This window comes from Clarias gariepinus, chromosome 13 (assembly GCF_024256425.1).
Source record: "Clarias gariepinus isolate MV-2021 ecotype Netherlands chromosome 13, CGAR_prim_01v2, whole genome shotgun sequence".
Taxonomy (NCBI): domain Eukaryota; kingdom Metazoa; phylum Chordata; class Actinopteri; order Siluriformes; family Clariidae; genus Clarias; species Clarias gariepinus.
Window position 1 is genome coordinate 8,476,989 of NC_071112.1, and position 14,913 is coordinate 8,491,901.

The window sequence follows — 14,913 nt, forward strand, 5'->3', positions numbered from 1 at the left end:
CACACACGCATGCACACAAAACCTTTAGCTACTGTTCTGAGTTCCTTATGATTAGATATAATTTGCACTGTGACACTGACTTAAATCTGACTTAGAATGTACATTTTGGACCTCCTCTATCTGTGTGTATGTGTGTGTGTAGGACATGCTGAAGAACACACCAGTGGGCCACGCTGACCGCTTGCCCCTACAGATGGCCCTGACCGAGTTGGAGACTTTGTCTGAGAAGCTGAACGAGAGGAAGAGGGATGCAGATCAGCGCTGTGAGATCCGACACATCGCCAAGGCAATGAACGAGCGCTACCTCAACAAGGTATACAGTACACACACACACACACACACACACAACCGCATGGCATTGTGGGTAACAATCATAAATAAGTTAACTATATTATCATCTGAGTCTTATAATAATAATAATAATAAAAAAAGTAATTATTTAAAAAAATCTTATAAAAAATAGTTTTTAACTTAAATACTTAGATATTGGGTTTTAAAACAAAATCTAGCATTTTTTTTTCATTTACATCGTTTAATAATCAGCCAATGCATTTATTAAAAAAATTATTACATTTTAATTAATGAATTCATTATCCAGTCGTCAATTAATTAATGTAGGCAAAGCAAAATATATATATTTTTAATTGCTGTTTTGGTTTGCAATCAATAATTTTTTAGTTTTACAAAATACAAACAAAATTTTTTATTTATTATTTACAATTGACATATTTATAAGTCAATTAGTTACTAATTTCTTATTCTGTTTGGTTTATACACAATAACCCTACTTGGCTGTTTTAAAATTGTTATTTACTTCTAGTATTAAGGCCGTATGTCTGGCTGTAATGAGCGAATGTCCTTTGCCCAGCTCCTAAGTATAGGGAGCAGGTATCTGATCCGCTCGGACGATGTGGTGGAGACGGTGTACAACGAGCGAGGAGAGATCATCAAGACCAAAGAGCGACGACTTTTCCTGCTGAATGACGTGCTCATGTGTGCCACGCCCAACCTGCGGTACACACACACGCACGCACAAACACATGCACATTATTAATACTCGGACCTTGTTTATTAAACTGGACATGCGGGTGACTTCCTCTGTTGCTTCCTCCTCCAGCTCTCCTCAGGATAGCGGGGGTGCCGTCGTTCCTTCGGGCCAGCGTTTCCTGTTGAAGTGGAGCGTTCCTCTCAGCCTGGTGGAGCCGGTGGAGTTCGGCTCCTCGGAGGAGATGGGAGACTCCGCCCCTTTCCCCGTCCCTCACTCCGGGGAGAAGATGGTCATCAATGCCAAGCCAAGTACGTCATTAATACTTAGAAGATCATCTCAAGTTTGTCCAATTAGAATAATCAGGGTGACTTCACAAGCAGGTTATAGTAAAACCCCTTACAGACTTTTTCTGTGTCATTTCATGTCTGAATGAGGCCGCTGGTCACTTTTCTAGAAAAAAAAAAATCAACAGACCTAGTAACATTACATTAATGGTGACCATCTAGAAAGTGATGGCTTAAAAACTGTAATTCTTGTTGCCAGATTAAGCTGCAATTTATCACCTCAGGCTGGAAAAATGTGTCTTGGGCGGATGAAAATAAATGCTCAAATTTAAGTTTCAACAGTAAAAAAAAAAATTTAAAAAAATGTTCACTGCCCAGGCAGGATTTTGTTAGTTTGATCTGGCAACCCTGGCTGCAACCTAATCCCAGATGTTATTCAAAAAAATCGCCAAAAATGTAATTAAACACTTGGTAAAATGTAAAACAGTATTCAGTAGAAATCAGAGCTACATTTAATAGTGAAAGCAAGAGTAGTTCCACACGCACACACACACACACACACACAATGTGATGAGAACATGATTGGGGCTAAACAGCTGTGTGTCCATAAGAAAACCATTTGTTAGTGAGACTAATAAGAAAAGTACTTAAATTTGCTAGGGAGAATAAAGATTAGACAGTTAAGCAATGGAAAAAGGTCATGTGGTCTGATGAGTCCAGATGAACCCTACTCCAGAGTAATGTGTGTGTCAGGTTAAGAAGGGAAGCGCATGAAGTGATGCAGTCATCATGCCACTGTAAATACACAAGCCTCTTCATATCAGTTTGTCTGTGAATCAGCGTTGATCCAACCATCACTTTAGAACATTCAATTTAGCCTTAGCATGAACCAAAGAGCATTCAACAGGTCACACACACACACCCCTTAACACACACACGACATGGCCGAAGCCACTAACCCAAACACCGTTCCCCAACAGGGTGAACACACAGCAACCCCTCCCGCAAGGCATGATGGTCGCCAGCTGCCACCCCACCTAGGCCACAATATCTTTAAAGGTCCTGTGTTTTACTATTTCACTAAAAAGTCAACACACGTCTCACAGTTCCCTCAAAGTGTGTGTGTGTACGAGCTAATACTAGAGCTGAAACACCCCTCAGATAATGCATTCTTTATACCTCGAACCCCCTCTATTTCACTCCTTCCCCAAACATACTGTTTCAGTGTCTATGTAAATGAGCTACCGCTTAGCCACGCCCAGCAGCCTGTTGGAGGGGCTTTTCTTATATGAGGTCACATTAGGGGGAAAAAGTTATTGCGGATATTTCTACACTAATGCGTTGAATGAAAATCAGTCCTTTTCAGTCAGTTTTACTTGTTTCATTAATAAATATCGGTAATATTCCAGAGAACTATGTTTAGATGGATAATTTTATATAATTCTTACTGCCTTATTGTCCAGCTTCATAAAAAGTGTCCTCTGCGTTTAACCTCCGCTCGCGTGAAATAAGTATTGGTTTCCAGAGTCAAAGTAATCTGGGTTATGTAATTCGGATTATGGGTTAACTTGTCTCCAGCTGGCTACAGTCTGAGAACAGGGATGTGGAGGTGAAAGCTGATGAAGGAGTGCAGGAGGTTTTACTGCAGGAGGAGATAAGGAAGAGTAGATCTTGTTTCTGGGTTTATAAAATGAACTGTTTCTTTTTATTTATTTATTTATAAATGATAAAACCAAACCACTTGAATGTTGGCTGTCCTGCTCAGATTATCGCTCTATTCGTGATGGATGAAGAACAAGAAGAACACGGCTTAGAGTTTTAGCTTTGATCTCTGGGCAAGATTGTTCAGGCCTAAGAGATGCGAAAGAGAAAGAGAGAGAGAGAGATGGAGAAGGAGAGAGAGACAAAGAGAGAGACGGACAGGGAGAGAGCACACAGACATCACCTGAAGTCACACACATCTGTCCTGATCTTTACATCATCATCTCTCTCAGGCCTATTTTTACGAAAGTTATTGCTCTTGGCGCCCGCGTTCTTCCACCCAGTTTCGTCTGAGAATTTCCTTAACTGTCTGCTGGCCCGATCTCGCTGCGGTCCCGCTGAGGTCTCGCTGACTTGAGATGATCTATTCACAATTTATCCTCCAGCTGAGGAACTGAATCATCAGACTCAGACGCATGAGGCTAAAGACATGGATTCGAGTATACAAAAAAAGGAGTATCGCAGTTCAGGTTGCTTTGTCCTGTGTGAAGGTGGAGGTGACATTAAACGAGGTGCTGTACTATAAGCCTGAGGCTGTTTGTAGTGTTAACAAGCAGCGTGATGGAGAGACAATTTACCACTAACGTCTTCAAGCTTTAATTCTCAGTCTCTGTTTATTAATGAAATACAGTCTGTAACTTATCAAAACTCCCACGAAGAACAAGCAGATTGCGTGAAGGATACATATGACATGCAGTAGTGTTCAGACAGGTTTAAGAGCCAGAATAAAATGTGAGGACGATGATGTCGTTCTAGTCAGATAATGACGTCTTGGAGGACGGGGTGACCGAGACACAGAGACGGGGAGAGAGAGAGAGATGTTAATGGAACACCTTTGAATCCTGAATCTGGGTGAGACTGAGGGGCAAGAGGAATGGAGAGACGGAGAGAGAGAGAGAGAGAGAGATAGAGACAGAGACAGGCAAGAGGCGAGAGACAGATAGATTAGAGAGAGGGAGAAAAAGAAAGGTGAAAGAGAAAAGTGAAGACAGAGGGAGAGAGAAAGAGATTGGGAGACGAGGAGAGACACAAGAGAAAGGAGAGATAGACAGAGGGGAGAAAAAGGGAGAGAGAGAGAGACAGGGAAAAAGACTGAGGGTGAAAGCCTGGTAGAGATGGGTGAGAGAGGGAGACAGGAAAAGAGAGAGAGACACTGGAAGAAAGAGAAGAAGGTAGAAAGACAGGGAGACATGGAAAGTAACAGAGTGGCATAGAGAGACAGGGAGAGAAACCGAAATAGTGAGAGAGAGTGACAAAGAGATGGGAGAGAGAGAGAGAGCGCTGTGTTAAAGTCAGTAAAATGCCTCGGCTCAACATTTGGCTTTTGTTGGACTTTTGGAGGACGGTTCTGTCCTTCACCAGCTTTAGCTCTGAGTCAGTAAAGTGTGAGAGTCTGATCTGTGCTGGAGGCGTAAGAGGCCATGACGTGTGTGTGTGGTTTCAGCGTGCCGGGTGAACGAGTGCAGCAGAGTTATAAATGCTGAGACTGTCTTTACCCCCAGCACTGAGACCTCCCTGAAACCCCGAGCTGCGTGTGTGTGAGCTTTAGAGGAGGCTCAGCCGAGCGTCTCCACGCTTCTGACCAAATGCACCGGCTCTGTGAAGCGGCTCGCAAACTGGAGCAGCTCTGCAAGGAGATCCCATCTTCATCCCTCTGCCAAAGCCCTCCTTCTGTCCCTCCTCCTCCTCTATACCTTACTGAAGCCAGAGAATAGAGCTGTATGAGAGAGAGAGAGACAGAGAGAGAGAGAGAGAGTGTTGTATACTCTATTTATAGGGAATGATGATGCTGTAATAAACATAAAAATAAAAGAATGAAACACACACACACACACACACACACATTATTTAAGCTAGCACTGCACTCAGTGTCTGTCCTAGTCCAGTGGACAGCTATTGAATTCGTAAGCAAGGACAAATGCTGTGCTCACGTCTTTAAATAGCAGACAGAGTTTTATTTTCTCTCTCTCTTTCTCTCACACACACACACACACACACCCACAGTGGCAGAGTCAAATTTACACTAATGTGCAGTGAGATGTGGCCAAGCCGTGTGGGTGTTTAGACCATTTGTCTCCAAAATGAACACACGTGTGCACACTGGAACACAGCGCGTGAGAATATTTACCGCCGTGCAGTCACAAACAAGCGCTGTTACAGTTTGTCCTTCTGTTGAAGACACGCCCACATCACACCGATCGGCCTGAACAGATCGGTGCAGCTCCTGAGAAACAGATCCATGAGACTAAAACAGATCTGACTTCATTACACAACACTAGTATCCATATCCTATACAAGATATATTACACAACTGACTGACACCAAGGCCACACCTCCTTCAGCAAGACAGACACAGAAGCCACACCTCCCTCACACAGAGACTATGCCAACCTTCCTTGCCCTGACAAACTACTACTCCCTTACTATCATTTGATGGCTGGAACTGATACAGTGGCTGCAGCTCCTTTACTGGAGTTTTGTCCGAAGCCACGCCTCCTTTATTTGAACTGGTAATGAAGCCACGCCTCCTTTATTTGAACTGGTAAAGAAGCCACGCCTCCTTTACAAGAACTGACGTAGAAGTCACGCCTCCATTACTGCAACTGACACAGACATCTGGTTCACTGAATCTAACACAGAGGCCACGCCTCCTTTGATGGGACTGACACAGAAGCCACGCCTCCTTCACTGCAACTGACACAAAAGCCACGCCTCCTTCAGAAAGACTATAACAGAGGCGGTCCTGACCCGAATTGACCCACTACTTCCTCTCCGAACCTGACAGGACAAGCTACATGTCTTTTATCGAGAGTGATGTCACCAAGGCCACGCCCATTTATTATTATTTAAATGTAATAAACCACATCGTTAAACTATTTTATTGAAAAATGATTGGGCCTCTAAGTCATACACTCAATCTTTGGTAGGAATCTCGGTCTAAAATCCCAGGTGTAGCTTTTAATCCAGACTTTGGCTCATGCTAAACTTACATATTGATCCTTTAAAACAGATCATATTCGTATAATATTACGTGTTTCCTTTGTGGTTCCTTGGCAGATAAGTTGTACATGGGTCCGGGTCAGCTTTATCAGGACCTGCAGAACCTGATCCATGACCTCAGTCTGGTCAATCAAATCTCCACCATGATCAGCAGCCTCAAGGGCAACTACCAGGTCAGAGATCTCTCACACTGTCTGTGTGTGTGTGTGTGTGTGTGTGTGTTCATCACTTACCATTGAAGTAAAGAAAGCAGCTGGGAACATGCTCCTGTGGGATAGTAATCAGTGATAAGGGATTGTTATAATGTCAGTTCTGTAAAACGTAAGACTTTTTCTCCGTTAATTATATCATGTTGTGGAATGTTTGTGAAAGAAGTTATTTTCGTATCTATAAAAGTGTGTGTGTGTGTGTGTGTGTGTGTGTGTGTGTAGAACGTGAATGGGGCAGTAGCTCAGGACTGGGTCTCAGGTCTTCAACGTCTTATCCTTAAGAAAGAGGAGGAGATTAGAGCTGCCGATCGCTGCCGTATCCAACTGCAGTTACCTGGAAAACAGGACAAGTAAACACACACACACACACACACACACACACACACACACACACACACACACCCACCTACCTGTAGTTCATACAGGGCTGTAATATTTTTTGGTAATTTATGACACATGTAAACAGTTCATCAGTGCTGTGTGTGTGTGTGTGTGTGTGTGTGTATGTGTGTGTGTGTGTGTGTGTGTGTGTGTGTGTGTATAGGGTATGCAGCTGTCACTGTAATATACACGATCACACACTCATCCGTCCCCCACACTCCTTATTTTGGAAGCGTTTTGTGGCGTTTTGTGGTGTTTTGGGATTACACAGGAATCTTTTCAGCCCACTAATTATGCTTTTTTTTTTTCTATTACAAATTAATAAACTCATATTGTATTTCAGGTATCTCTCTCTCTGTCTCTCTCTACCTCTCTTTTTCTCTCTCTCTCTCCCTCATATTACATATTGTTGGGTTAAACAGGATACAGAGCAGGTGTCATATATTGTCTCTAAGGCACGACGTCATGTCCTGCTGGATGGCAGAAAAACAGGAAATGTCTATTATTTCGCCGGTTAAGATTTTCTATCTGCCAGTTTTTGTTTCCTTTGTTTTAGTCCTACAGTACAAGTTGTGCGTTACATATGAAAGATCCACATAGTTTTTTTAACACAGGTCTTAGAGCTCCTCCAAAGCACATGTATATGCGTTAATGCTAAAGTTAAAATGCCCCTCAGATAATGCAGTTTTTATACCCCAGTCCCCCCCCCATAGTCCCCCCCCGTCTTATTCCAGTTGTCAACACATCATTTTAGAGTGTCTACGTAAATGAGCTACTGTTGAGCCACGGCCCTTTTAGAGAGCAGCAGAGCTGAGCAATAAGCCAGAGGAGGAGCTCTTCTTACAGTATATGAGGTCACATTAGGGGTAGAACCTAATTGGCTTGTTTATAACAGACCAATACATTAAGGGGAAAAAAAGGACAAAAAGCAAAGAATGTTTTTTTTTTTCTAAAAAAGGGAAAATGTTTTCTTTAAGCAAAAATTAGATTAAATAATTCAGTAGTAAATGAGAATGTTAAGGTTCATTCAGCTTTGTTAGATCGAAGCCTTTTGACCTGATCATGTGCATGACGTTCTCGCTGCAGATCGGGCCGACCCACATTCTTCACGGCCGTCTTCAACACCCTGAGCCCGTCAATCAAGCAGGCCTGGATCAGCAACCTGCAGATGGCCAAGCTAGCTCTTGGTATACCTCTCCTGCTTCTCTGCCTATCATTCTTCACTTCCTGTCATTGTTTTCCCTCATGATTATTTCACACAGCCACTGCTTTCAAATCCCTGTGCATGCCGATCTCCAAAGCCGCAGTGTCTAAAGACAACAGAATTACCTTTTACTTGTCCAGTGGTGATGTACAGTAATGATCACAAACCCTATCAGCAATTATTGAACGATGAGCAAGTGCAGTTATGACAGATAAAACTTCTAAAGCTGTGCGATTAGAGCAGTTATGGATTGTTATTTTTATAATCGATCTCTTGTTGGTGGATTTGATTTACTGAAACGATGAGTCCGTTTTCCATTTAGAATGGATTCACACCTACATCTCTTAAAAAGTATTTACAAAACACTCTCTTTTTAAAAGATTATTGCTGCAGCTTCTTCTTTTGAATTTATGAACAGTTGGGTAAATAACGCCACCTACTGGACTAGAGTTTGGAGGCAGACGATTGTACACAGTATTTCAGTGTTTTTTACAAACTTTTAGTGGTTTTTAATAAGAAATGGGTGGATAATGCTTTTCTCTGAGTGTGTTACGCTGCTAACCTGAATATTCCGATTTTCCTTTTTTTTTCTTCAGATTTTGTTACAATTCTAAACAAATTTAGAAATTAATTCACTTGTAACGCACAGGATACTGTGCAACCTGAATATGTTTGAATAATCTGGAGTACACCACTTGTAGGATTATATAGGAACTGCAACATTTCTGCACCTTCAGAACATTTACATATACATTTAAAATTAAGTCATTGCATGAACAAACATAATCGTGAAATGTAGCTAAGTTGATTTTAACTAGGTTTTAGCTAAGTTGTCTTGTTAACCGTCCTGATTCATAGATGTTGCTGATAAGTTTAATAAGATGGTAAGAACTAGATAAGACAAAAAAGGGATAAAAACAAAAAGAAGAATATATTTACTAAACCTCAAAACATTCTGTCCTTATTTGTTCCCTATGAAATTTGGCATTTAAGTTCATCTGAACAGCATTTTGTTGTGATTGTTCATTAATTGAACCTTCATTCTGTAACTGCTGTGTATGTGTGTGACAGAGGAGCATAATGTACAGGGCTGGTTCATCGCTGATGATGATGGGAATCAGATTAAGAAGCAGAAACATCCACTGTTGCTGAAGCACATGCCCGTAGTCATGTCCAGGCTGCAGGAATTCAAGGTGAGAATTCAGTATTTTTATCCCACAGCCATGCTGAATTCTGGATTCTGATGGTCCGATGGTGTTGGTTAATTCTCTGTGACAGCAGCTTCCCTGGTTTACATTTATGCACTTGTTCTAATATTTTCTGATTTCTATAGCCACAGCTCATTCCCGGAGACGTGTATGTAGATGTTTATTTGTAGCATGTATGAAAGGAAGCTCCAGGGTCAGCTTTTTGCAACAGTCAGAAGTAAAGCTGGTGAGGAAACAGCTTTGAAGTTTAAAGGTTTTGTTCACAATTCAGAACAGGAAGTGAAAGAAAAGTGTCTATAGTATAATGCTTTCTTTATGTAATAGTAAATTGTAACTGTTGCTATGGTGTAAGAGAAATAAAACGCTATAGAAAACATGCTGTTGTAGTAAAAAAATAATCAGTAATGCACCAGGCTGTTGATGAGAACAATACATGAATAATAAATGGAACTGTTATGAATGAAACAGTTATATTCATTTTTAAACACTTTGTAATAAATGGTGTTCTTGGCAATGAACGTGGTCTGCTGATTCACTCATGCATATAAACTGTGTTTGTTTTGTGTGTGTGTGTGTGTGTGTTGCAGGTGGAGTGTGCAGTCCATAACCCAGAGCCGCATGTTAACAGCGAGAGCACGGCGGACATGCCGGCGGTGGGGCACGGTTGTGTTTGGGTGAGTGAAGTACACCTCACACTGTGATGTCTGAGGAAACCATTCTTATGGTCCAAGTTTGACATTTTCTTCTGCATACGAGGGATGTTCAAGTCAAAAAAGGACCAGGATAAAATTTTTGATTTCATCAATGAAGGCGTAAAAGTGATTGACATTTAGCAGACAACTTGATTGTTCCCATGAACATTCAACAAGTGGAAGGCCTGATTCCTGAAAATTATTAGATAACTTGTTGCTGTCTTTTAGAAGGCAAGCATCTGTCTGAGCGAACTGTACACACAATCATTCACCAACACCACTTGCACATCACAGGAACTTTCTGGGAGTTATTGCCACATCCCCCTGACATTGATCTAAGCTATTTCCACATATTTGGGCTATTACAGAGTTCCTGGAAGGCGAGCATTTCAGACATATTCTAGATGTATATTTTAGTTCACAGCTGATGGGGTTGTTCTGGTGGAAAATACTAAACTTAAGAATGTCCATGTTTATATTTAGGTGGCCAGCTGTACCAATCAGATGGCTCAGATCGCTATAGTTGCCATGCAGAACTCCAGCCCGAAGGTGACCGAGTGCTTCAATGTGGAGTCACGGATCCTCTGCATGACCTATGTACCTGTGGACGAGCCCCTGGAGGAAGGAGCAGGAAACCCTGAGCCTCAGGGCTGCAACACACCAACCGTGTGTGTGGGAACAGAGGAGGGAAGGTAACATCCGATTAAGTAGATTCCACATGATGCTGGTGTCAATGGGTCAATAAAGGGGTGAACCTTAAGTTACAGGAAGTTTCACAACTCGTCCTTTTTTCAGCTGTAGACTGAGCCTTATCTATAATATTCAGTGTCTTATATATAGTATAGTATAATAATAAGTTAATTTAGCTAGATATTCAGTGTCAGATAGCTACTACTAAGTTTTGTAACATGCTGAACGTTTTGTGCATGATTAAAAACCGTCATTTTCACTGTGCTTTCACTAACACAGCCGTTCCCAAAGGAAATTAATCCAAACCTGTAATCACAACTTTGATTAACACACGAGATGACAATAAATGAAGAGTGTCACATTATTTTAATCCCATGGCTTTGTTTTATTAGATCTGGTTACTTTTTAAACATAAATACTCAATCAGAAATATTTTATCTGAATGTTGTGCCTAATTACAAAATTGAAAATAAAAATGTATTTGTCATAAATGACTTCTTGCAGCCTACCTGTGACACTCTTATGGCCCACACTTTGGGAAACACTGCTCGTAAATACTTTAGCCAATCTTTTCTGTTTAAATGAATAAATTATTAAATCAATAATCATATACAGTAACTTTGTAAAATTGCACTAAAGGCAGTTTGTTTCTCCTTTTTGCAGCATCTCTGTCTATAAGAGCAGTCAGCGATCAAAAAAGGTCAGACTGCAGCACTTCTTCACACCAGATCGAGCCGCCGTGACGTGTTTAGCGTACAAGAGTCCGTCTCTGTATGTCGGCCTGGTCAGTGGATCCCTTGCTGTCTACTCACGAACAACAGGTTAGTGCTCTGATTTTAAAATCAGACTCCAAACTGATGGCCATATGGACTAGCTAAAACCCGAGCATGTGAAATTATAGTAAAATAGACAGTAGATTATAACATAACTGAAGGATGTTGTTTCTTAACAGTTATAGTATGCCTATAAGGTTTGCTAAACAATAACTCGCAGTGCCAGTTCCTTTATTTTAACCTAAAAGCCAGCTGCGAGACAACAACCTGAGGTTATGTAATTTTCCATTAAATTTCCTTTTCACTTAACAATAACTACGCTTCAAAATGCTGGAGATGGAAATATGTTAACATAGTGGTAAAGGTAGCTACTAACTGTTTACTTTCACAATAAAATTTCATCATCTTTGATTATCTTGCTAGTAAAATTGGCTTACTGTGTGGTTTGGTCCATGTAAATTGTTGTGTCGATCAAGTAAATTGTTTCTAATGTTTTATTGACAATAGTTTTATTGCAACTTAACATCCATAAAGGTTTGTTTAAATTACCCAATCCTGCTAAATGTTTTTCCGCTAATTAGCATACATGATTTAACTTGCTTGCTAACAAAGCTCATTTTGATGTTTGGTTAGCATAATCATGCTAATGTCGTTGGCCATAATGCTTTTATTATTATACATTTGATGATAGATTAGTCTACTTATTCTTCACAGCTAGCCATTAAACACATTAGCAAAGCTAATCCATGGCTAAATTATACCTTTTACAGGCTCCATTTTTTTTAATAAATGTTAGTTTAAATTTATTTTTGAAATTTATTAGCCTAGCTAATTTTTTAATAGTTTTACAGCCTCAATGGCAAAGCTTGCTAGGAAAAACAGTGAGCTCAACATAGATGCTATGTTGCTTGGTTAGCATTTGTAATGCTAATATTTACATTTAAGAAAAATTGTGTTTACTGTTGGGAAAATACATGTGCAGATGATTTGCCAATGCTAAGTCCTTAAAAGGGTGTCAAAGCATATTTTTTCTCATATTTTCTCCTATATTTTTCTCTCCTGCTATCCCGATCATTGCTATGATAAATTAGTTTTGACTTGCTAAGAGGACTCTGTTCCCTGTTTTTACTAAAAAAAAAAAAAAAGGAAAGAAAGAGACCTAGATTAAAAATACATTCTCTTTCTCAAAAAAAAAAAAAAAAAAATTGGATGAACTTGCTAAAATTCCCGAGCTTGAAGTTCATCTGGTCTAGCAGGCTCGGAGAAAGACAGACAGTGAAGGACAGTTCTCCAATAGTTCTCACTATCTCACTCTTTCCATTATTCCTTTTTTTTTGTAACAGACTGGAATATTCCATTTCTCTGTATGATGAGTGGATTTTGCAGCTTGATGTTTTAGCTATGAGGCTTTTTTTTCCCATCCTGAGCAACATACTTAGATTCGCTAGCATGATAGTAGAACATCATAGCTGTAATAGAGAGATTTGCCTGCATGCTAGTAAAACATTAGCCCAGGGTTAAGTCACACAGCTTGCTAATAAAACACAGGCTTGGGGTAATGTCAAACATATTTGCTAGCATGCTAGTAACATCGTACCTCCGGGTTACTCTAAACTGATTTTAGAGTATGATAGTAAAACTTAAAATCATGGTTACGTAAAACAGGTTTTCTCACATGCTACAGTAGTAAAACCTAAACTAATTGCTAATTAGCTTAAAAAATCAACTGAGAGTTAAGTCAAGCAAATATGTTAGCATGCTAATAAAATGTAAGCTCATGATTATATAAGATTTTTAGCAAGTAAACATTAAACATATAGTTAAGCAGATTTACTAGCATGCTAATTAAACTAAAAACCTAAACCTTATTTGCTAGCTTTCACAATATACAAAATATACAATCATATAATAATGGTTTTACTGCTTTACTTTGAATTATAGCTAGCAAACAGTGATTTAAACAGTGCTAGGTACAAGTTCAAGATGATCACTAAATAAAAGCCACGCTTCTTTGCTAGCATAAAAAGATTTGTGTGATTTTAATAGCCAGCTAATGTTAGCTTTCTGTTTATTAGTTTGTTAGCAAGTTGGCATAAATGAACAGCAAGTGTTTGGTTACCCAAGTCACTGAAGAGATAGAAATGATTTGGTGAAGATGGATTTGTATGTTTTAAAAAAGAAAAAGGAACTGTGTGTATTATGGGGATTATAAGAGTGTGATATGTCGGTCAGCAGACTGGTGTTCTTAAATTAAATCACTGGAAAATGCAGAGAACGGGCTTTATTATATAAGACGTTAAAAATCTGTGTGTGAAGCACAGAAGCGGTGTCAGGGGATCCCTGCGGAGAGATGATGTAATGGCTGCTCTGAGTCATAACTCTTGACTTTTTAAAGCCTGACAGAACTCGCTCAGCCTGAATAAAGCAGGATTAGGAGAGAGAGAGAGAGAAAGAGAGAGAGATTGATGAGGAGCACACACACAACATAATTAATCACAGATAGTCAGTTTCTCTTCAGGGTGTGTGAAAGGTATGTTTGTGTAAAAGGTGTTTGTGCATGTGAGAGAAAAAGAGTGAAAGATTTTTACAGGGACATAAAAAGGTAAAAGATTCATCACGTTTACATTTAAAGAGACAAGATTTTAATATGAATTCAACTTGAATTGGAAAGCCAAAAGGGCCACTTTTATTTATTTATTTATTTTTATATAGACATTATGACTTCCTGGGGGAAAAAAATAATCATTTAAATGACCCGTTCTGTCCTAATCTCATGTTCGTCCAATTAAATGCTCTCTGGATCGTACATCGAATTTCCAACAAGGGCAAAGGGTCTGATATTCTAGTCCTTCCATGGACAGTTGGTCCCCACCAAGATACAAGTACATGTGCAAGCACACACAAACACACACTCAAACACAAATAAAAAACACTGAAGCATTCTGTAATGTAAGGGTTAGAATAATGTTGTAAGTCTTTCCACAACTTACAGTAATGTAATGTGTGTGTGTGTGTGTGTGTGTGTGTGTGTGTGTGTGTGGTTGCATGCATGCATGCGCGGGTGGGTGATTGTGTTATGTAAGCAGTACGTCCAGAGTTGCACAAACAGAATGTAGATCAGGTAGAGGTAACAAAAAGCTACAAAAGAAAAAAGGACACACTCACACACACACACACACACACACACACACACACACACACACACACACACACACACACACACACACACAAGCAATTGATAACAGTGCCATCTTTGCCAACAGTGCCAACAGTGCCATCAGAGACCTGTGTGTGTGTAAACCACACACTCTATAGAATTATCACTCCGTACTTGCTTAATAAAATGAAGTTATTTATAAATGATTTATTTGTCCTATTTGTTTCTGTGCCTATTTTTGAAGTGTCTATTGTGTTCACACACACACAGTTACTCCACTCCAGTCCTCAATAGCAGTGTGTGTGTGTGTTGTTTGTGTGTGTGTGTACATGCTTAAAAAACACAGCACCCTCAACCTCTACCTTCTAAATAGACTGTAGCTGGAAAACAAGGATATGTTCATTCTTAAACCTTTTTTTATGAATCTCCATTATGTATATTTATACACACACACACACACACACGCACACACACACCTCCTACACACTCTACATCAATCCTGCAATTATTGCTTGTGTGGAGGTGTGTGTATGTGGTGAACTGTGTTTCTAAAGTGCAGCCTTGTT

General features: G+C 39.9%; 1 protein-coding gene across 3 annotated transcripts in view; it reads left to right on the forward strand.

The window, feature by feature from the left end:
* Nucleotides 1-14,913, forward strand: part of arhgef10 (Rho guanine nucleotide exchange factor (GEF) 10) — a 69,773-nt gene that overhangs the window by 33,816 nt on the left and 21,044 nt on the right. For all 3 annotated transcript variants that reach the window (XM_053509632.1, XM_053509631.1, XM_053509633.1), the window contains 10 exons: nucleotides 143-313; nucleotides 869-1,014; nucleotides 1,118-1,296; nucleotides 6,091-6,206; nucleotides 6,465-6,592; nucleotides 7,710-7,810; nucleotides 8,899-9,020; nucleotides 9,623-9,709; nucleotides 10,211-10,419; nucleotides 11,081-11,238. In XM_053509632.1, the coding sequence (XP_053365607.1) occupies nucleotides 143-313; nucleotides 869-1,014; nucleotides 1,118-1,296; nucleotides 6,091-6,206; nucleotides 6,465-6,592; nucleotides 7,710-7,810; nucleotides 8,899-9,020; nucleotides 9,623-9,709; nucleotides 10,211-10,419; nucleotides 11,081-11,238 (1,417 nt within the window). The remainder of the gene's footprint in view (nucleotides 1-142; nucleotides 314-868; nucleotides 1,015-1,117; nucleotides 1,297-6,090; nucleotides 6,207-6,464; nucleotides 6,593-7,709; nucleotides 7,811-8,898; nucleotides 9,021-9,622; nucleotides 9,710-10,210; nucleotides 10,420-11,080; nucleotides 11,239-14,913) is intronic.